The sequence below is a fragment of the Brugia malayi genome, assembly GCF_000002995.4.
Source record: "Brugia malayi strain FR3 genome assembly, contig: Bm_v4_Chr2_contig_001, whole genome shotgun sequence".
NCBI lineage: Eukaryota > Metazoa > Nematoda > Chromadorea > Rhabditida > Onchocercidae > Brugia > Brugia malayi.
Window position 1 is genome coordinate 188,358 of NW_025062476.1, and position 20,578 is coordinate 208,935.

Genomic DNA, 20,578 nt, shown 5'->3' on the forward strand with positions numbered 1-20,578 from the left:
GAGATCAAGGTAACATCCACGCTCATACTGTTGAAGAACATCTGTGCAGCTGTTTGGCAGTTTATTTCAGGAATGAGTAATTATTTCCGTTTTAGAGAGTAGCGAACTATTATCCTTAGCTTTCCATTTTGCGAAATTGAAGTGGTTAAAATTTTTTGTTTTTGGAAATTTCTGTAACTACTGTAATTAATTGGAAATTGTCAGGAAAAGTAGAAATAAAAGATTAAAGAAAATACGAATTGAATTACAACTGCCAGTAGCACTGTCCGTTGTGCATGCTATATAATTTGTTGAAGTGTAAGCATTGTGAAGCGTTGCACCGCTACCAATTTGATTAGCACAACGTGTATCATTGAGAGGTTGTTCGTAGGCTGCGTTAACGCTTTGATAGTATTCAACCCACTCACCGATCCAGTTTAATCGGCAGTCGCATATAATTGGGTTACCCTGAAAGTTACATTTTGTTTTAAAAACATTGGAGAACTTGACAAATTTATGAAATGCTGTGGTGAGACTTTTTTATGATTAATAAGAGTTTTACTTAAAAACAACATTACCGATGGGAACGATTGTTCTAGTTGCTCTATTTTTAGTATTATTTGCTTTGTTTTCCATCATAGCTGCATCTTACAAGAAATCCTCATTGGCTCAGTTTGTTCTTAAAGTTTATAGGGAGGGAAGCACCATTCATCAAATTTTAATTTACTCTTTTGATGAAAAAATCATTGTAAAAAATGATGTGTAGTAATGATTTGTTTCTTGAAAGCCTACCGTTAGCTGTAAATTGTGCAGTATGGTGCCGTGTTGGTTGAGTACTGGTGGTTTGGTATGTGGAAATGGTTCAAAAGTTTGTAAACGGTTGTTCGGTAGTGAAAGTGACAAGTAACTAATAGCAGTTAGGGTATTGAATATCGATGATGGAAATACTTTGATTCCGGTGTCGCGTACCGTTATGTCTACTTTATAACCACGTAGCTGCGCAAATGCACCAGTATCGATCTGAAGAGTATTCATTCAGCTGCAGTCTTCAATTCGGATTTTTGAAAAAAAATGTCATCTCTAAAACATTTTATATAGATTAGATTATTTGTAATTTGAGGAAATTAGGTTTTCTCAAATTTGGATCCCAATAAGTTCTAGGGTTTGTGGCATACTGCTTGTGTTTAGTTCTTGCAAGAATTTTTAGATTAAACTGACGGAAACGTTTGCAAATTTTTGGTGTCATACTTGAAATAACTGTTTTCCGGTGATTACAATCTTTCGTAGTAATCTAAGATCAGCGCTATACATCTGAGTTGCCAAATGTGTTTCTTTGATTTCTATAGCCAAAGTGCGTAATGGAGGTAAATATTTCAGAATAGCTGATATGTCGTAAGTCTGTACACGGGGAAGGTTGTAAAGCTGAAATTATTAGATTTAAATTTTTTGAATAAAACATTAGATTTTAAATGAAAAAAGATTATTTTTTTTTTGTGGAGGAAAATTGCACACGTGGTACATAGGTGTAGAATATGCATCAAGTGGTGTGAATATGTTAGATAATTACATAAAGATTGCGTAGATGGCGTAAATTCCGAAACGAATATGGTTCCGGTAGATGAAGTAGTTCCTTCATATTGCATAATTTGAGCGATTCAAGCTGAAATACTATGACGAAGCATTCAATTGTCCCCAGATGATGGAACAACAACTTAATTATGATAGCAAAGAATACTTTTTCAATTCTATAAGAAGTAATTAGTTTAAAAAATGCTTACATTGTATAGATTTCGAAGATGTCTATCCGTGATTTTGTTGACTGGATTCCCGGTAATGTTCAAATGTTTTAATTCAACAAGTTCGGCAAACATCTCCGGATCAAGTTCTTTAAAATTATTATAAGAAATATCAAATGTTGCCAATTTTCGATTGTTAATTAGATGTACTCTGTTGACTTCGTGAATTTTATTGCTGGAATGAAATTTTTTTTATATTTTTGAAATCAAATTACGTTTAATAGAGTGAGAGTAGGGTTGCTAGAGTTATTAATATTAAAGTTGAATATTAAATGCAAATTTGTTAGTTGTTTTTCGAGCAATTATTATTCAAGCATTCAAAGATGGCATTCACTTAAATAGTGGAGGGGCGTTTGAAGGGAATTGTGTGAACTCTTCGAAAGACAAAATTGTGGTCCATTGCTTACTTGCTGATATTTAGAAGTCGAAGTCCATGATTATCAATTTTTGGTAGTGAAAATAAGCCTGTATTTGCTAAATCAAGTGTTTCCATAGCGTTACTCAGGTCCTGAAAAGTTCTTGGAGATATATATTTTCTTAGGATATTTCAAATTAAAGTCAGACTAAATAGGGTTTTTTCCGTACTTCTTTCAATGCATCTTAGACAAATTTTAACACTAAGTTTTGAAATTAATATTGAAATAATCATTGGAAAATTTTACTCGAAATGCGTGTGGATGCCATGATGTGATGGGATTATGACTAATATCCAGTTTCATTAGTTTCTTCATTCTTGAAAATGCCGCTTCTTCAATAATCTCGATATAGTTATCGGCCAAAATTAGTTCCATTAGGTTCTGCATACCATCGAAATCATCTGCACTTATAGATCGGATTTGATTGCCCTTAATTATTCTATACTCGAATTGGCCAAAAAATGTCATTATTGTAGTATTAAACAGTCTATCTTATCCCGCTAATTATAATACCAAATTCGTCTTTCAAATTACTCAAGCATCCTGCAGCCAGAAAATGAAATATTTTAACATGGCATTCTGTAACTTTAGATAGAGTGAGTAACATTTTGGACAAGAGAAATGAAACTAGCAGTGTGTTTTTCTTTGAACCAATAGTTCTTAAGAGTTTGATTATTATGATAAAATGAATAAAAAACTGAAAATCGATTAAATACTCTTAGATTCAGGTTAGTAAGGCTGTTTTGGATGGAATTGAATGCGTGTTGGGGTATTTTCTTGAGTTCATTATAAGCGAGATCAAGTTTGTTGACATTATTGTTTCCAAATGTATCTGTGTCCAAGCTGCTGATGGCATTACTTCGCAATACAAGACTGTCGTAAATATTCTGTAAATTTATTCAGCAGTGAAATTTATTTTAAGTGGACGGTATTATGATTAGCTCCGTTGAAGAATCCGGTAATACTTCTAATCGTTTACATTTAATTGGAAATTCAAATTGCTTAAAATAGGTACATCTCTACGACTGAGTTTTGTAAAATGCTGTCTCTCACTGTTCCTAATCTTATATCATACCACATACATTATGTTGCATTAGAACGATTTAAAAATAGAAATACAAATTTTGAGTAGTTTTTGAAACCTTTTATGTACCTGCTCTGCAAAGGTGCCTTTGTGTAGTATCCTCAGATGGTTATAGGATAAATCGAGTTCGTTTAGCCATCTACAAGTTGCGAATGCATTGCTTTGTACTTCAATAAGTTCGTTATGATTTAGTTTGAGGACTTTTAGCTGACTAAGATCATTCAACAAATTTTTCCCGATTGATTGTAATTGATTATATGCCAGGTTGAGATACGTTAATGTTCGCTTTGCTGAATGCAGATCAATTCTGCAACTAATTCCAGATTTATTCAAAAAAGTTGTTGTCTTTAATATTCTTGACAATCTGTTCTTTGAAACGAAATTGCAATCCGTAAATGGACTGATGGAGTTATCTAAGTTTTCTTTTCATATTTTAGCTTCAAATCAATTATGTATTTGGTGGAAACAACTTACGTAATGATACGGTTGTGTGATAGGTCAAGGTGTTTGACATTTACCAGACTTTGGGCTAGGAATGTAAAGTCAAATGTCTGAAGCTGATTGTAACTTAGATCGAGTTGCTCCAGATTATTTAAATTAACGAATGTTGCTTTGCTTAGCTGTTGCAGACGGTTCCGAGCTAACGATAAATTCTCTAGAGTTGGTATGTCACTTATCGACCGTTCCATTGTTATGTTGATCGCATTTCCTGCCAAACTGAGCTGGCGTAGATTACGTAGTGACGAAAATGTCTGCATAAATAATTTTTTATTTCGTCGAATTTTCATCGAAAAAAAAAAAAAATTTATAGAAATAACTGATTTTTTTCTCGAAGTTTCATCGAAATAAGTTGAGGATGTTTGCAATTGTTTATGCCAAGCATTTTATCAGTAGTTAGCAGTGGGTTATTCTTATTCCATACCAGGAATTGTTAGTTGCAAATCATAAATCAGCTTTGCTCAACATTTATTATACACACTACCTTACTAGCTTATTCCAGCTCTCATTCAACATTAGGACTGTCTCTTTTTTAATAAATTTCTTGCTAAAAAATCAAATTTTCTTCACTTTTTCTGCTTAAACTATTGGATAATTCGAAACTTACTAGTGTTTGAATACTTGTCAATTTATTGTCGTTAAGTGCCAGCTGTTCCAAACTATCCATATTATTAAATGCTGCAGTAGAAATATAGTCAATACGGTTGAAAGCCAAATTCAGAGAACGTAAATTTGGTGCAGAATGCCCAGAGAATGTACGATCTGTGATGTGCTGAAGTCTTGTACGAGTGAACGACAACCGTTGTAGATGTGGGAGAGTGCTTAGGACATAGTCAGGTAGAACCCGTATCGGATTATCATCCAAAAGTAGATAACGTAAGCGTTTCATGTTAGCCAGGGCAGTAATGGGAAACTGATTGAGTTGATTGCCCTGAAGTGGAGCATATTTTTTGCAAATGAAGAGATATACTTATTAATATAAAAGAAATAGATAATATTTATTGTTATTTTATGCTTAACACTGACAAAATGTTTCATTACTATACTGTTTCTACTGGCAGTTTTACCTGTAGAAAGAGGGACTCGACACCTTCGAGTCGTTCAAAGGCATTATCATTAAGGTAGTTGATGAGGTTGTGCGACAAATCCAAGTATACGAGTGAACTCATGTAGAGAAAAGCACCAGAGTCAGTAATATTTTCGATTAAATTTCCAGCCAGATTCAACTTCAATAAATTTGTTCCAGTACCATCAAGTTTTCCGAAAGCTAAGCGTCGCACATATCGAATCCTATTCTTTGACAAATCGAGATGTCGTAATCGACTCATCCCATTCAGTACTTGACTTGGTATCTCGATTAGCCGATTAAATGCTAGCAGAAGCTCGGTTAAAACTGGTTTCACGTTATTAATTGTGTTGGTATCCAATCTGTAGCAGTTTGAGATAAGGTAATGAATTGGATTGATTTAAGATCCCGTCAAAGAAGTATGGCCGGTTATGTCAGATTCTACAAAATATTGATTTATAAAAGATTATCGACTTCTGTCAACTTACTGTGTCGCTTGTGAGGCGGAGCCAGTTTTTTCATTAAGCGAAATTTATTCTTTGCTTTTCACCTCTTAAGTATTCGAGGAAGAAAATTAACTCACGCAGTCAATTTATTGCCATTCATATTGAGAATCTCTAGTGTCCGTAACGGCTGCAAAGCATTTGGTAGTTGATGTAATTGATTCTCTTCCAAATTTATCCATTTCAACGATTTGGCCACATTTTTGAATGTATCTACTGGTATACGTACTATTCTGTTATAGCTTAAGTCGATTTGTCGTATTTGACTGATTGAATTGAAGGCAGCTCCAGATATTGTTGAAATCTAAAAGTTAGAAGTAACTTTCTGGATCTTTGCTGTAGTTTTATATCTTCTTTGCATTGTATTTCTGGTTTAAGTCTCCTGGCTGTCCAGTAATCCAGTTTGTGTTAATTGCTTCATTTACGAACGTTTTATGTTAAAGAGTGCTATCTTACCATTAGGCTTAACCTCTTATCTATTTCTTGATTGATTTCTGGAATTGTAATATGAAGGTTCACCTGGTTATAGCTTAAATCTAATCGACCAAACTTTTGAAAGCTATCAAAAGCGTTGTCTTTAATATGTCTGATTCGATTATTGCTTAGTTTTAGATCTATTTCCGAAATAAATTTCACTTCGGGGTTGTTAGTCACTTCAGTGATATTATTACTTTCCAAGTCTAAAGTGCGTAGTTGTTTCAACTCTCGTAGCGCGAGATATGGTATCTGAAAATTTTGGAATCTATGATTGGCACATTTTGCATTATTACACCTGTTTTTGTCATTTGTTGGTTTACATAACTATCATTGTACACGAATTTGATGTCGCAATAGTATATTGCTCATTGTTATATATTGATAAGTATCATGTCACTGTAAAGCACGTTGTTTCGGATGTTTGAAATTTAATAGCTTCTTAGTCGAATATTTGAGAAATAGTTGGAAGTAATTTGTTGCTAATATTCTAATCAATTTCAATGTGAGCCCGCAATTTCTGGGTCTTTGTAACAGCTTTAATCAATACCCCAAATCCTTTTATCCATTATTATACGCTTCTTAAATTTATTGCTTCAAATTTCTGTTTCTCGCTTCCTTTGAAATTTTTTTTTTTTTTTTGAAATAACTATTACCATTATCACATCTGTTGCTTCTTCATTTAAAGCAAGTACAATTTCTATGCCATCACACTTCCTCATCCTCCCAAACGTACAGGAATTTTTTTCAATTGATGAGTATGAATTCTTCCCAGAATTCTAAATATTTTTCAGACGAGAGATATGAAAATTCCCCTTGTTCGCAGAGTATTTAGAAATTTGAGCATCTTGTAATGAAATTTTTTATTTCCTGAGAAACCATTTTTTATCACCCAAAAGGGAGTCTAAAATTTTTTGCTGTTTTGTGAAACCTCTACATTTTCGTCAAAATATTATTCAATTAAGTCGTAAACCACAAATTTTTAGTAATTTGTTTTTTGGAGTTTTTAAGTACGATCTGTGATCTTTGTAAAAACTTAATGGCTAGGTACCTCGGGAATGAGATTGCTTTTCAAGTCCAAGAACCAAATTGTCGTTGGTAGTGCTAATTTTTCAATCTCAATGATCCGATTATTTGAAAGCGTCAGCACTTGTAGTGGCAGTCGTAAAAGCGATTTTTTCGGTAGCATACTTATCTGTAAGTAATGTTTTTTCAGTATTTGAAGGATAGTAGTTCCTCTAATATTTTGAAATTCTAAAAAAAGTGGATCAGTCTCACTTGAGTGCACATCGATAGCAGGACTGAAACAATCTTGGTAACCTGATTATAGTCGAGGTGTAAGTAATGAAGATTTTTGAGTTGAGTTTCATCGAATGTATCTGATTTAATTTCGGATATCATATTATGAACCAAGTGCAGATACCGTAGCTGGTAAAGGTAGGTCATCGCCGAAGATGGTATTGACGTTAGGCTATTCTGATTCAACGTTAATTGATAAAGTTTGTTCTGGAAGAAAAAAGCGATGAAAAGATCTTGTCGCTATTCTTGAATTAATCAATTTCTGACATTCACTGAAACCGCAACTATTCTTTCCTGATGTTAGAATTAAAAAATTTTTTGGTTTAGTCTTTTGTCAACTGCTAAATGGAGTAAATGATGGACTGTTCTACCTCAAGACCGCGAAATGCGTTAACGTTGATTGCTTCGATGTGATTATTGGTGAGGTCGAGTATTTGAATGTTGTGATGTTTTAGTGCATCCTGTTTGATAAGCGTCACACTACTATGCTTAACTGACAGTGCAACAATGTTGTAAACCGTGTCCTGAAATGGGTGCATATCATTTGTTTACTATCTTATTCATTTTTGTCATAGTCAAGTGCTATAAAGAAGTGATGATGAAGTTGGAAATTAGATTAACATTATGAGAGAAAAGTGATCGGTTATCATATGGAATGGTTGGTATGATTGTCCATGGTTGACGGCTACATTTTACGTGGATGTTACCTTCACCATCAAAATTTTCGCAACTGCATGCTTTCCATTTGGAGTGTGGCGTTGGGTCAAATCTGCAAATATTTATGATTAACTCAAACTTTGTTCTTTCATTTGCAGCAGCACTTAACTAAGACAAAAAGAAATGAGAGTGTTGAAATAATTAGGGAAAAGCTAGGTAAGTTTGTTGAATTGTTGCAAGGGAACCAATTATAGTTTAGAGATAACAAAAGCGTAAATTTTTCTTACACAATAGCTGTATGGTAGTAGTAGTAAATTTAGTTTTTGGATGAGGAAAAAAAATAAGGCATTGTACAGATAAAATTTACAGGCATTCTTGTTCGGTAAATATTCCTAATGATTGTACGAAGATAATTCGTGCAGCGATGATAATACTGAATAGAGACATGCATACTGGCTTCTTGCTTGATTCTCGTAAATCCAGTAAACCTACAGGCATGATTGATCATCTTTTACATGGGATGTGAATTATGCTTAGTTTCTTCTCAACTCAACCCATTAGTTTTTTTTTTTGTGTATAATGTTTTAACTCTAAAATCTGAAATGCATTAGTTTCAGTTAAAGATAAATTGGAAAATATTAGGTTTGTGAGAAATCAAAAAAGCTAGTAAATGAGACATCGCGAACAATAAAAAGTGCATTGTAATAACACAAATCGAATAGTTGGATGTTGAGTGTTATCCTAGTGATGGCCAAACCTCATCATTAGGATAGTTTCGAGCAAGCCAAAATAGAATCGAAAAACTAAAATGCCTAAAAAAGTCAATAAATTGTAATCGTCCTAATAGGTATTCAGTGAAGCGTAGCAGTGACTTAGTTTATAGCACGGTGATAGCAAGGGTTAAGTAATGAATCGTTATACTAAAAAGAGTAATTTGATAAAGTTGGTGTGATTTGATAACATAGTCGATGGTTGCTGTAGTTGTAATTCGAACTCATCCCTCTGTGGCCCTTCCTCATGCCACAGAGCAGTTTTGCTGATTGCAGTGAAATGAACAGTTGTGTTGCTGAGTGTGTGTGTGTGTGTGTGTGTGTATGTGTGTGTATGTGTATGTGTATATATATATATATATATGCATATATAACAACATTATGCTTAAGTATTTTCTTAACCTCATTGTCTTCTAGAGGAGAGCTAATGCTTTGAACACTAAAAGAAGAAAAGAAACAGTCGTAATAATTAATAAGTAATAGCAAATGATTTTAGTAATTCTCTTGCACATTTCAATTTTTACTTTATGATCCATTTCGTACAAGATGATTTACTCGCTGTAATACATAGTTTTTTTTTTCTCAAAAAAAAAAAAAAAAGACACGTATATGAATGATCTTAAGATACATATTGTGTTCACTCACTCATCGTTATTTACTAAGAATTTGATCAAACACTTAGATAAGAATTTGATATCAATCTGATCTGTGCATTTGAGATCTGATCACGTTCAAGGCAAGTATTTTCATTTTCGGTTTCTTATGTGAATATAATACAATAAGTATGAATATATTATGAGAGGAATCAGTTGAGTTTTCATTTTGAATCAGTTCTTTGCTCATTAAAACGACTTCAAATTTCATATTTTTTTGCTTGGAAAAAAGTTTTTCTAATAGGAGCTGTAGATGATTGGCTTTCACATAAATAGTTTCCTCCATTTTGACATCGAATACATTCATTCGTCGTTAAAGAATGAATGATGAGTGCAGAATATATATCGTCGCTGTATTCGTAATATTCTGAATTACAATTTAATAGGTTGGTGCAATTTATGATTCCAAAGATATCTTTATTTCATAATTTTCAAACAAAAAAGAAATTGTCGTAGTTTGCTCTAAATTACTTAGATTTTTGGGAATTCAGAAACACCGATTTAAAGTAGGGTATGAGTGGAATTATTTAAAATTTTTTATCTTTTTATCCTGAAAATCACCACTTCTCACACTTCCCAGTAAGAAGTCAATGCACAGCTGACATTATTCTTAAGAGTGTGTATTGAATGCACTAAATCCATCTGCAAATTCGATAGGAGAAAAAGCTGTTGTGAGCACGAAACGGTAAAACATGCTCGTGTAGCTTTGATCAGCAGTAATCTTTGCTTATTTCATTCCATTTTCCGTAATTTGCAATTTAAATAGAAGCAAAGGAATAGTTGGTCATGTTGGAAATTCGATCATGCAACTGTCTTTTTATTATCATGTCAAATTTATACCTTCAGATAATTAAATTATGAGAGATTATAATGAATTGTTAGGAATGTAGCGGTAAGTTCAGGCTTTGGTTTATTTGTAGTTGTTTTTGACAAAGCCGTTTTGGAATTTTTTTTGAAACTGGAGTTCTTCAGCGAAAACTGTCTTTTTCATTGGGGCTCAATGAGATTCAGGAAGGAATACTGTTCTCGTAATTTAATTGAAATTGGTCGTAACTGTTTGGAACATAATTTGATTAGCATTGATGAGTGAATGAGCACGTCAAGAGAATGAGTAAGTAGACGGAGTGAGTTTCTGTCTTCTAAATTCGGATTAGATGTGTGAATGATTTTTTAACAGTAATCAAAATATCTTAATTCTTGTTGTTTAGATAAAAGTCAGCTAGCAAAAAATGTAGTTCTGTTGAAGTATAGATTACAGTTCTGTTAAAGAGGAACCAATATGTTCGAATTTCTTAGCACATTTCCGATTTCAGCTCCTTTCGTAGTATCTCATTGATAGCAACCGTGCTTTCACCAGTGCTAACAAATGCCCAAAAACAGTTATTGTTTCGGGTTTGCTTGGCTGCAGCCCTGCTTTCTCGTTTGGCAATGGAGAATTTGCTTCTGGATCAGCCGTATCTCGTCAAACGACTAAGGGAATTGCGTCGACTTGCCTGTAGTGCTTTTAAAGAAGTTCGTTTGGTTCTTATATCTCGGTTGTTAATTGTTTGTCTTGTTACATTAAAAAGAAAAAAGAAGAAAAAAACTTTTAATTTAAAATTTTTATCATAACTTTAGGTTTTCCATATATGTCAAAATCGCATGTTTGAAGCCGATGAGATCAATGCATTTTTGGTGTACATTATTGTCCCACAATGTATATTTCATGATGATGGTTCTCCAGAAGTTCCCCTTAATTTTCTGCGACTATTTCTTTCATGGACATCGATTCCGAAGTAAATATTATATGACTTTTGTCTCGAAACGATCTTTTCTTTTATATAAATTGAGTTCACAGCTTACAGTTTCCAGTACAATGTGCTTAATTCTCTAAATCCACTTTAGTAATTAATTGCTGAAAGCTTAAAAATTTAATACTTTCCAGACTGTTCTACCTTTTACGTCTCCAAGTTCCATCAACCAGCGGTACGGTGTCACACTCAGTGCTTTCGATCGTATGCAGCATGCTCGCATCGAAAAGTGTTAGCAAGTTGATGAAAGAGAAAATCATTGATGGTTTGCTCAGTTTGCTTACTTTGGCAGATGAGGTTATGTCTGGTCCAGTGGTAGATATCAACCTAGCTAAACTTCCGGAAATTCCTGGTAAGTGGAGCTTATTTCTGTCTGTCCCACCATGAACATCAAGTTTCCAATTTGCTTTGTGGTCGTTTATATCATCATTTAGAATGATAGCAAGTCTTATTTGCCATATTACATGGTATCGTGTATGTTTTGAACTAAAATTTCTTGTGTAATGAGTGATGTTTCTCTCTCTGCTAAATCTAGCTTCAAAATCAATGCCTCAAAAACGATTCTATAAATTCAGATTTGTGTTTATTGTTTTCTACATTTGTCCTGTTACCCGTATTATGCAGTGTTATATTTTTGCTACTCTTTGATGTTTCATGCAGTACTATTTCAGGTTTAAACAGTGGAACCTCCATGGTTCTTCCTGAATTGCCGAAACTTTTAGTATTTATTTTTGACTCCTTACCTGTACAAGGTGAAAGTCGTAAACTCAATACGAAACATTTGGAAGTTTTGAACAGGTCGGCAGCCTTTCTTCTCATTTAGACTATTTTTGAAAGCGTATGGTCTTTTTCATTAATTTGTTAATCCGTTTCAAATGCAAACTACTGAGAGGGTGCACAAGGATTTGAAATAACAACCATGAAAGATTTATAGTTTCTAAAATGTGCTCAATATTTTAGAATAAGTGAGTTCATTCGGGATGAAGAAATGATTAGACGATATGTTTCAATCCTACTAACATTTTTGGAATCAGGAATTGTACGTTCCGATGATGCTGTTCAATCTTCGCTTCTAACTGTTTTACGGATGGTTACAGTAGCAACTGATCCGACTCAGTTTTTAAAGTAATTGTTTAAAACTTCAACTAGAACTTTCTTTAAAATTTGCAATTTTCAGACGGATGATTAGCTTCTAAATTTGCGTGAAGCTAATAATAATTTCTAGTACGGAACATTCATAACTTTGGATTCTCTTTTAAAAAAAATAAAAATAAATAATGTTCGACATCCATTGCAAGACCTATGTTATAAATATCTGAAAGACACCGCTAGACATTGGAGTTATCTGCATCGTGAAGAATTTCTGTACTTGGTCATCTGTTATATAGATGTACAACCATAATATATCATATGTTAATATTGAACATGGAACTTTATTAATAAAGAAATTCTTGATAAGTAAACGCAAATAAGAAAATTTTTCAGAAATCTTACAAATGTGCAGTCCTTATTAAAGGAGCGTTCGCATCGTGAAACTCTGCAAAAAATTGAACAAGCTATTGTAATGAAACTGATGGAAAACGATAAAAGGAAAGCGGAATTATTGAGCTATGTGGCAAGTTTAGATGCATGGGATGGAAGACGAATTGATGAGCCTGATTATGATAAACGACACTGCGCTTATCTAAATCTCCTTAAGGTTTGTGCCCTCTCTTTTATATGAAATTGTTTTTAGTCTTGACCGTTATTTCTCAGTGCAAGACTATTCAGAGTGATTAGAAGCTTTTTTGTTCGAAATTTCCAGGCTTTAACAACAGACGAAGTAATTGAACCAATATTACTCTATCTGATATTGCATAACGATTATTATGTTATTGTTCAGGTACTTATGATTTTTTAAAGGGCCGCTTTGTAGCTATGTGAAGCTAAGAGTTTAACGCAAAAACATCACGATTTATCTCATTTTTTATGAAAAATTTTTAAAAAGAAATTCTATTTGTCGAAGAGTTAATTCATGTTTTTTTTTTCTTTTTTGTGATGCAGGTGAATGATATTTCATTGCGTTCAGCTGCAACCAAAAATTTTCATAGTATAATTGAATACTTTGGAAAATGTAATATGAATGGACGTGAGAAACAAAATGGAGTTGATTCTCATATGTTACCTCTTATTCTAAGGGGCTTACATGATGCAAAGGAGGTATTCTCTAATTTCTTTCTTATTGATATTTGATCTAAACTTTGTCGATACGAAGAGGAAAGTTTCATTTTGTATTTATTCACAACGAGTTGTATAAATGATTGGTAGACAAATCTGTTAAAATTTTAGGTAATACGCCATGATTTTGCTAATCTCTTGGTTTCGATGATTATATATTTCCCGACACACAAACATCTTCGCCATCTTGAATCACTTAGGAATACTGCAGAAGTTGATTTAGACTTCTTCGAGAACGTTACTCATATGCAAATTCATCGGCGACAGCGTGCGTTTTACAAACTTGCTCAAAGTTTGCAGTCGGAGAAAGTTAGTATTTGTTATTTATAATCCATTTTGCACAAAATTTAGAAATTTCGCTTTTGTGTAGTAATTTTACATAGCATCACTTGTGCCTAAAAAACTTGCATTACAACTTGCATTAACTTGCATTACAGATCCGTATTCCAAACGGAGTATTGCTTCGTTTCCTGCTGCCCTTTTTGCAACCTTACATGGTGAATTTATCTAGTAGTACATCAGCCCTTAGCGATGCTTCTCTAGCACTTTTTACGCAAATAATGCGTGGTGCACCGTGGAAAAAGTAAGTTGAGAAAAGTTTGTAGTTATCATTATTCCCTTATCATTAGTTCTTTATTTTCATTATTTTAGAAACTTCACTTTTGTAGTTTATAAGCTTGCGGAATAATGAACTGGCATTATTGACGAATAAACAAACATGAGAACTTTTCAGTTTCCCATGATTCGTAACCACAGTTCATGCAACTTGTGAAAGTTTTGGTACATCCCTGAAAATATATTGATTCCGCTAATAAACGATATTAATGTTTCAGATACTTTCCAATGTTGGATTTCTATATGAAGCGTTTGAAAAAAGAAAGTGTTAATGTTAATCACAAAGCAATTATAAGGTACGTTTTTTTTTTTTTTTTTTTTTTTTTTTTTTTTTTGAGTTATGATCTTTAATTTAACACTGGATTAATGTTTTATTCTGAAAAAGAAATAGATAATTTTCAATTAAAAATAAACTGGTGAGGGTCTATTACGATTATTTGCTCTCTCGATCATTATCGTTTTTTAGGAAATTTTAGATTCAAATTTAATTATAGTTATAACTTTATTTGGTCGTAAGTAATCGGCTTTTAAAGTTTACTGGAACCCTCGAATTTTTCTCTTTTTTGCTTTTCAACTAATCAGAACTTTTAAAGTTGTGGCATAGTTAAGTTTTGATTGATGTAAAAATCTGGCTGATTTTTGCTTTTTAAATAAGGACTAGAAGTGAAACATATAGAAGAATTACTTCAGTTTCATTTTGCTATAAAATCTTATTGACATCTTTCACTTAGTCCTTCTGTCAATTAATTATTCATTAGCATAAGCTCTTTCTCAAAATCTAAGTTTTATATATAACTTTGGCTGAATAAGTTTTATAAGCTTTCGGAATAATTTTTGTTTCTTTCCTGATATTACTAGTCAGATTGACCAGACTGTTTTCCTCCTTCCGAGTTGTATCACTCCAATGACAAACATTTTAATTTGTGGAATCCATATTAAAAACTGCTTCATAAATTTTTGCGTCCATTTTTTAAACCTCCATTTTTACCTATCGAATGCTGTTTCAAGGTTCCGCACTACTACTGCTATAATATCGTTAAGAGCTTTTCACACTGTATTTCCCAACCAGTTGAAAATTTTCAAGTTGAATTTCAGCAAAAGTAAGGTTAACTGAATATTTTGTAACATTTCTGTGGAATTGAATGATTACTTGTTGGTTTGATGTCCATCACAACCATAACTTTGTTAATCGGTCACCTTTCTCTGATTAGTCGAAGTTAAGTTCATATGCTAACTGGAAGCTTGTGTCATGAGTTAAATCTATACCTTTTGAGATAGTTATTTGTTTAAGACAAGTCAAATACACCTTTTTAAAAATAAAGATTACACACAAAATAGATAGAATCGTCGTCTCTTCTAATCAGAGAAGACTTCAATGCTACTGTAGATAATGTGATGCTCATTTTTCGGTTAAAGAGTTGTGTGATTTCAGGATCATTGTTGCTCTCGTAGACGCTTTTCACTTTAATGTTTCCGAAGGAGAGCAGCATGAATCTGTTATAAAAAAGAGAAGAACGAATGACGACTTAGAAAGTGAAATAAATGATAAATCTGAAGATTGGACAGAAGCTAGGATTGAAGATGGCACAGCTGAAGTGAACCCTGGTAATACATTAAAAGAGAGCACTTCATCAATACATCAGAAGGTTGTCGGGTATTTGATACCACGACTGAAAGACTGCGCCACCAGTAAAGTAAGCAAGCTTTCACTATGATTTTAAATAGCACCCAATAATTAGTGCTCTCTCATACTGTTAAACAAATAAACGAGTCGGTTCTTGCAGGACTTAGTATCTCATCGAAAAGCCCAGTCCGGGAAATATTATAAAGAAGATGATGACATACAGAGGGCTCCTGTTGCGTTGGCTACCATCAAGCTACTTCAGAAAATGCCGCAAAAAATTATGGACTATAATTTGCCTGGGTAATTCGCATATTTAATTTGTGTCAATCCTGGTGTTAAAACATAAGTTTTTGGTTTTGCGTATAGTGCAATTGATTAAGAACTAATTTTTTCCAGATTTCTTTGGTTCAAATATTTTATTTTTTTTTACAGTGTGATAATCAAGGTCTGCTCTTTGTTGATGTCACGATCAACTAGTGTACGGGAAGCAGCGGGTAAGACTGTTATCGAAATTGCTAAAATATTGGGTCCTAAATATATTCGTTTCATAATACGAGAAATGAAGCAGACCATGAGAAAAGGTTATCAGGTATACTTTTTATCACATCATAATTCTCCGCCACTTAAATATGGAGTGATTTTATTTTTTTATTTTTTTTTTTTGTCAACAGTTTACTTAAATGTTTACTCAGCACTTGGTAGGGTGTTGTTAGTATTAATAGCTTATATCTCAGTTGTCTTTCATATTTGATCCACTGTTTTGTTAATATTAGCGATACTTTTTTCTGTTACTTCAGTAGATATTTTGAATGAGATCATATTCTGGTATTCTTCTCTATCAACTCTGATGGCTTTGATAGCTTCCTTTATCCACCTCTTTCATATTATTAAGTGTCTTAAAGCGCTTATGTTTGCGACCTCAAAACTTCTTGACATTATGTCATTATCTATTTATTAGAACCATCTCCTGTCCTACTTTCTATATCGACTTAAAGATCCACAAAAACTGTTTCTCAAAGTTAAAATAAACTTTTAATTTAATTGAAAGAAATAGCTACTCATTTTAGCTTCATGTGATGATTTTCTATGTGCACAAACTATTGTCAGCTATGGAGGAACAGCTTTGTACTGGTGACTTAAACTCATGTCTAATGGATATCATCGATGTAAGCATTTCAGTACTTTGGTAGTTGTCGTTTTGATAGAATTTCCTTAAAGCATTGAAATATGTGAAAAAATTGAATTCGAATTTCGGCTATAGCTAAAACTTGGACTTGAATAAACTATCAGTTGACCTTAGATTTGCACCATGGATTTATTTGGCGATACAGCTGAAGAAAAGACTGTATCTGGCATTACCAAGGATGTACCGGAAGCAAAAATACAACGAGCATATGAGACATATAGATTACTTGGTCGATATATAAGCTCTCAATGTCTTGGCAGTGCGCTAGTAGTCTTGAAAAAGGTTTTCCTACTAGATTTTGGAAGTCTAAAGTGTTATTTTTTTTGTTCGTATTTCTTTCTTGAATGGTGAATGGTATGTTTATATCCTTTTCGTTGTTCATTTGTATGCTCATATTTTAGATCATAGAATCTGCACCAGATGCAAAAACAGTGCGAAAGGTAAGTCGTTTATTGTGGCAGTATTCATTGGGAATATCGGCCAATGAAGGAATTAAGCCTGAAGTTGCGTTGATATTTGCATATCAACTGTTAAACGATCAAATAATAGAAAATCTGGAGAACAGGACCGGTGTTCAACTAGATGCGAAACAAGCAAAGGAAGGGAAACGTCCAGAAAGTTGTTTGGTATTGGAAAATGAACCCAGTCGGTAATTTATTTTTATACTTAGGAACATTTTCAAAATTCGAGAATCAACTTTGTATTTGGTATTAATCTGGAGCAGAAGTTGTAAAATTAGATAAAATAAAATCCATTTTCAGGTAGATTTTGTCACTTTTTCCATAAAAATACTTAACTTGGTTATTATCCTTCTAGTAATGAAGACATAAAAAACATGAATGGAGATAATAGGGATGGAAAGATCGAGTGAGGAGGTTGTTTTTTTCAAAGAATAAAAAGTACTTGTAATTAATTCTTAGTCGAAATTTAAGATAACTTTATGACTGTAATCCACTATGCTATTGTAATGTCCCCCTTAATGCGATATAGTTGTCTGCAGCGAATGGCATATTTGGGTAATTTCAGTGTAGGAGTGGTTGTTAAAGTGGCCATAAGGAGTAGAATGCACATTTTTGTTGAATTTGGCCTCTCTGAGCTGTATTTGATATTGAAAAAGAAGACTTTTGATGTGGAATCCAAGGACGACATTGCGCGATTAGATCCATTTGTTGATATTATTTTAAAATGTCTAACTCTAAAATATGATAAGGTAAGGATGTTAAGCACTTATTATGAATTCGTTAGCATTTGTCAGATGATCCTAAAAACACTGATTTCTGTATTTTGTGTTCTTCGTTGCTTTTGCTCGTGACTTCTCCTGCTGTAGTCGGCTCAAAGAATTATTTAGACGTTTTGAAGTAATGATGAAATGTGAAACAATATATGGAGTTAGATTTAATGCATTGTAGTTGAAATACTGTGAAGATAAAATTCTTTTGCTGTAATCATTCTAAGTTATAAAATTATATTAATGTAATTCTTATTTTCAACTAGTTTAGATCCTTGTTAATTCTTTGCGTTGCTTCCTGATATTACTGAGATTCCCTCTTCCTTCACTGCGGTCGATTATGACTCAGTTCCTGAACCGTTTATTCATCCTGTTAGCTGATTATACAACTTCGAGTGCAACTGGCAATACCCAAGAGTATGTCCGGAAATCTGCGGAAGTTTCTCAGCTAGTGTTTAAGGTAGATTTGTTTTTCTCAATATTTTCATGCAGCATTTGGTTTCTCTTTATTTAAAGATTAACAGGTTAATGTTACTAAAGAACAGCTTCATAAGACTTCAGGAAAAGCAGTAACGAATTATTCTTTTTAATTTCTATTACTTTTCTCTTCCTCTAATAACCTCGAAAGTAGATTTAGAGTTTTTTTTTCGTAAAACTCAACTTTTTCCAAAATTTCCTGTATTTCGGAACAATTTTTGAAGGCTATTACGCAAGTAATAAAGGATGCACCCTCTCTTGTGCTTACATCGAAACGTTTGCAATTACTTCTAACCTATGTTGAGACTGATATTATTGATAATCAGAAGCAGGCAGTAGCATTCCCACTTATCAAAGCAGTGATTATCCGCAAACTTCAAGATCCAAAGGTAAACTTAATTGAAAATAGAATTGTTATGTGTTAAAAGGCAGCTACAATCGCCAGTAATATAGTGGTGTGCAGTGAGATTGGGAAAGTCAGTTTAGCTACGTAAATTAAAATAAAAAATTACAGACATTGGTATCTTACATTAATTATTTCTATTGGTACTAAAAAGCAATTCTACATTATGTTTAGATTAAATTTTGAGAAGTTAGATATAAACTTATTCAGATCATCGAAATCATTCAGTATCTCGCAGAAACTGCTATTATATCAGAAATCTCGCATATTCGAGAACAATGCAGGCAGGTTAGCCCTTGTTTAAATCATACAATTTTTTTTTTTTTCTCTTTCAGCTTTTAGAATTTAATTCCGCACAAGTAAGCATCGAAAGCTCATTTTGTCAAATTAAGGTTCTCACTGTTCAAAAAAATGGAGGATTTAAGATTCATAATTGTATCTCCGTATTAGTGCTGGGGAGAAATGATATCTGAAATCAACATATCAAGAGTTATTTTATGTTATTATACAAAGCTCATATCACTACATGAATGTTATTAGTTTGATTTGCTTCACTTTGAAACAATTTTCGTTGTCTTCTGTGGCTCATTTGCGTGCTTCTTTACCCATTTTCATGATCAGTGCTCATCTGAACTTACTAAGACAAGTGCTTGAATAATTTATTGACACAAAAGAACTCGTCGAAAATAGCTTAGTTGATGTCCATTAAATGGTATATTAATTTAGTTAATATATTTGGTTACGAAAGTGTGATTATTGGCAAATGTCCTTATCTTTGCATAAATGAAATAATATTGCTGGTAATGATAAAGGTAATCCGAGGAAAACTTGGAATAAATTTTGTGTGACATGGTTGGTATTCTTTTTTTTTGGTCTTAAAAAAAATACATTTCCGAGAATTGAGTTTTGGTTCAGGTGATTGCCCTATTTGTTGGAAGCCACCCGCAATGTAAAAAGCCGTCGAAATATGTTGAATTCTTCCTGGAACAACTTGATTATCAGCACGAAGACGGCAGAAAATCTGCAGTTGAAATGCTGAACATATTTTTTGAAAAGCTCACAAAAGTTTGTCTGTTATTTTTGCATTTCTGAAAGTTAGTAATACATTAATTTGTGACCAGGCTTTGTTAATGAATAGCTCATTAATGTACTGATGTATCATTACTGATCAATCATTCATAACTGATTTGTTTGTATGTATTGTGTTTTTTGAAAAATTCAGTTGATGAGACTGCTTTTTAACTTTGAAAAAGCTTTGGTTGTATGCACAGTACTGTTTACTTACAGGAAATTAATGATGATTATGCTTTATTAGCGTTTGTAAAACTAGCAGCCCGATTAATGAACGATGAAAGTGCAGAATGTCGTCGGATGGTTGTTTTGGCTATACAGAAGTTGGTAGTATCTGTATCAGAATCTAAGCGAGATGATCTCTACTTAGCAACAAGGGATTGGCTGGAAAGTAAAAAGGCTAGTTTAATCATGATAACTGCTCAAAAACTAGTTGAGAATTGTTTTTTATTAATGTGTATTTGAAAAATAGTTAACCATTAAGTTAATACATATTCAGATATATTATTTTCAGGAAGTATACATTTGTATTGCCGTGCAAGCACTAGTAATATTTAGTAGGTTGGAAGGTAGAAAATTTGAAAATATTCTCCGAGAATTATCACCTAAACTGTCGGAAATCGTTCGTGCTGATATCTTATATTCATATGCTGAAGAAAGCATTGGTACAATTATTGATAGTCTGAATTCGTTGATAAGCGAGCACAAAAACCAAACGATCCAGTTTGCTGAAGAAGGATTGCTAGATTCTATATTAAGTAAGTATTCATAA

General features: G+C 33.0%; 2 protein-coding genes across 3 annotated transcripts in view; one reads left to right on the top strand and one right to left on the bottom strand.

Annotated features, from left to right (window-relative positions):
• The window catches only part of Bma-utp-20, a gene marked incomplete at both ends in the record, with an annotated part of 28,935 nt that overhangs the window by 7,099 nt on the left and 1,258 nt on the right, over nt 1-20,578 (top strand). Inside the window, 24 exons of one of the 2 annotated variants that reach the window (XM_043077920.1) lie at nt 10,509-10,707; nt 10,813-10,970; nt 11,120-11,337; nt 11,657-11,783; nt 11,946-12,110; nt 12,471-12,684; nt 12,790-12,867; nt 13,029-13,184; nt 13,314-13,511; nt 13,640-13,785; nt 14,036-14,113; nt 15,250-15,511; nt 15,602-15,741; nt 15,874-16,030; nt 16,509-16,607; nt 16,742-16,909; nt 17,029-17,276; nt 17,654-17,837; nt 18,127-18,315; nt 18,557-18,721; nt 18,946-19,023; nt 19,651-19,800; nt 20,023-20,209; nt 20,325-20,564. In XM_043077920.1, coding sequence (XP_042933854.1) covers nt 10,509-10,707; nt 10,813-10,970; nt 11,120-11,337; nt 11,657-11,783; nt 11,946-12,110; nt 12,471-12,684; nt 12,790-12,867; nt 13,029-13,184; nt 13,314-13,511; nt 13,640-13,785; nt 14,036-14,113; nt 15,250-15,511; nt 15,602-15,741; nt 15,874-16,030; nt 16,509-16,607; nt 16,742-16,909; nt 17,029-17,276; nt 17,654-17,837; nt 18,127-18,315; nt 18,557-18,721; nt 18,946-19,023; nt 19,651-19,800; nt 20,023-20,209; nt 20,325-20,564 — 4,004 coding nt within the window. Of the gene's footprint in view, nt 1-10,508; nt 10,708-10,812; nt 10,971-11,119; nt 11,338-11,656; nt 11,784-11,945; nt 12,111-12,470; nt 12,685-12,789; nt 12,868-13,028; nt 13,185-13,313; nt 13,512-13,639; nt 13,786-14,035; nt 14,114-15,249; nt 15,512-15,601; nt 15,742-15,873; nt 16,031-16,508; nt 16,608-16,741; nt 16,910-17,028; nt 17,277-17,653; nt 17,838-18,126; nt 18,316-18,556; nt 18,722-18,945; nt 19,024-19,650; nt 19,801-20,022; nt 20,210-20,324; nt 20,565-20,578 lie in introns of those variants that run through there. The other variant, XM_043077921.1, reaches the window with a different exon arrangement.
• On the bottom strand, nt 187-8,270 carry Bma-lron-15 (Leucine Rich Repeat family protein; the record flags this gene model as incomplete). Its single annotated transcript, XM_001898481.1, has 19 exons — nt 187-447; nt 772-999; nt 1,228-1,401; nt 1,547-1,639; nt 1,758-1,950; nt 2,183-2,283; nt 2,438-2,620; nt 2,908-3,078; nt 3,345-3,582; nt 3,750-4,027; nt 4,381-4,704; nt 4,841-5,201; nt 5,423-5,646; nt 5,862-6,068; nt 6,868-7,011; nt 7,137-7,322; nt 7,487-7,639; nt 7,737-7,884; nt 8,140-8,270. The coding sequence occupies 19 exons, from the start codon at nt 8,268-8,270 to the stop codon at nt 187-189; spliced, it is 3,798 nt and encodes a 1,265-aa protein (XP_001898516.1).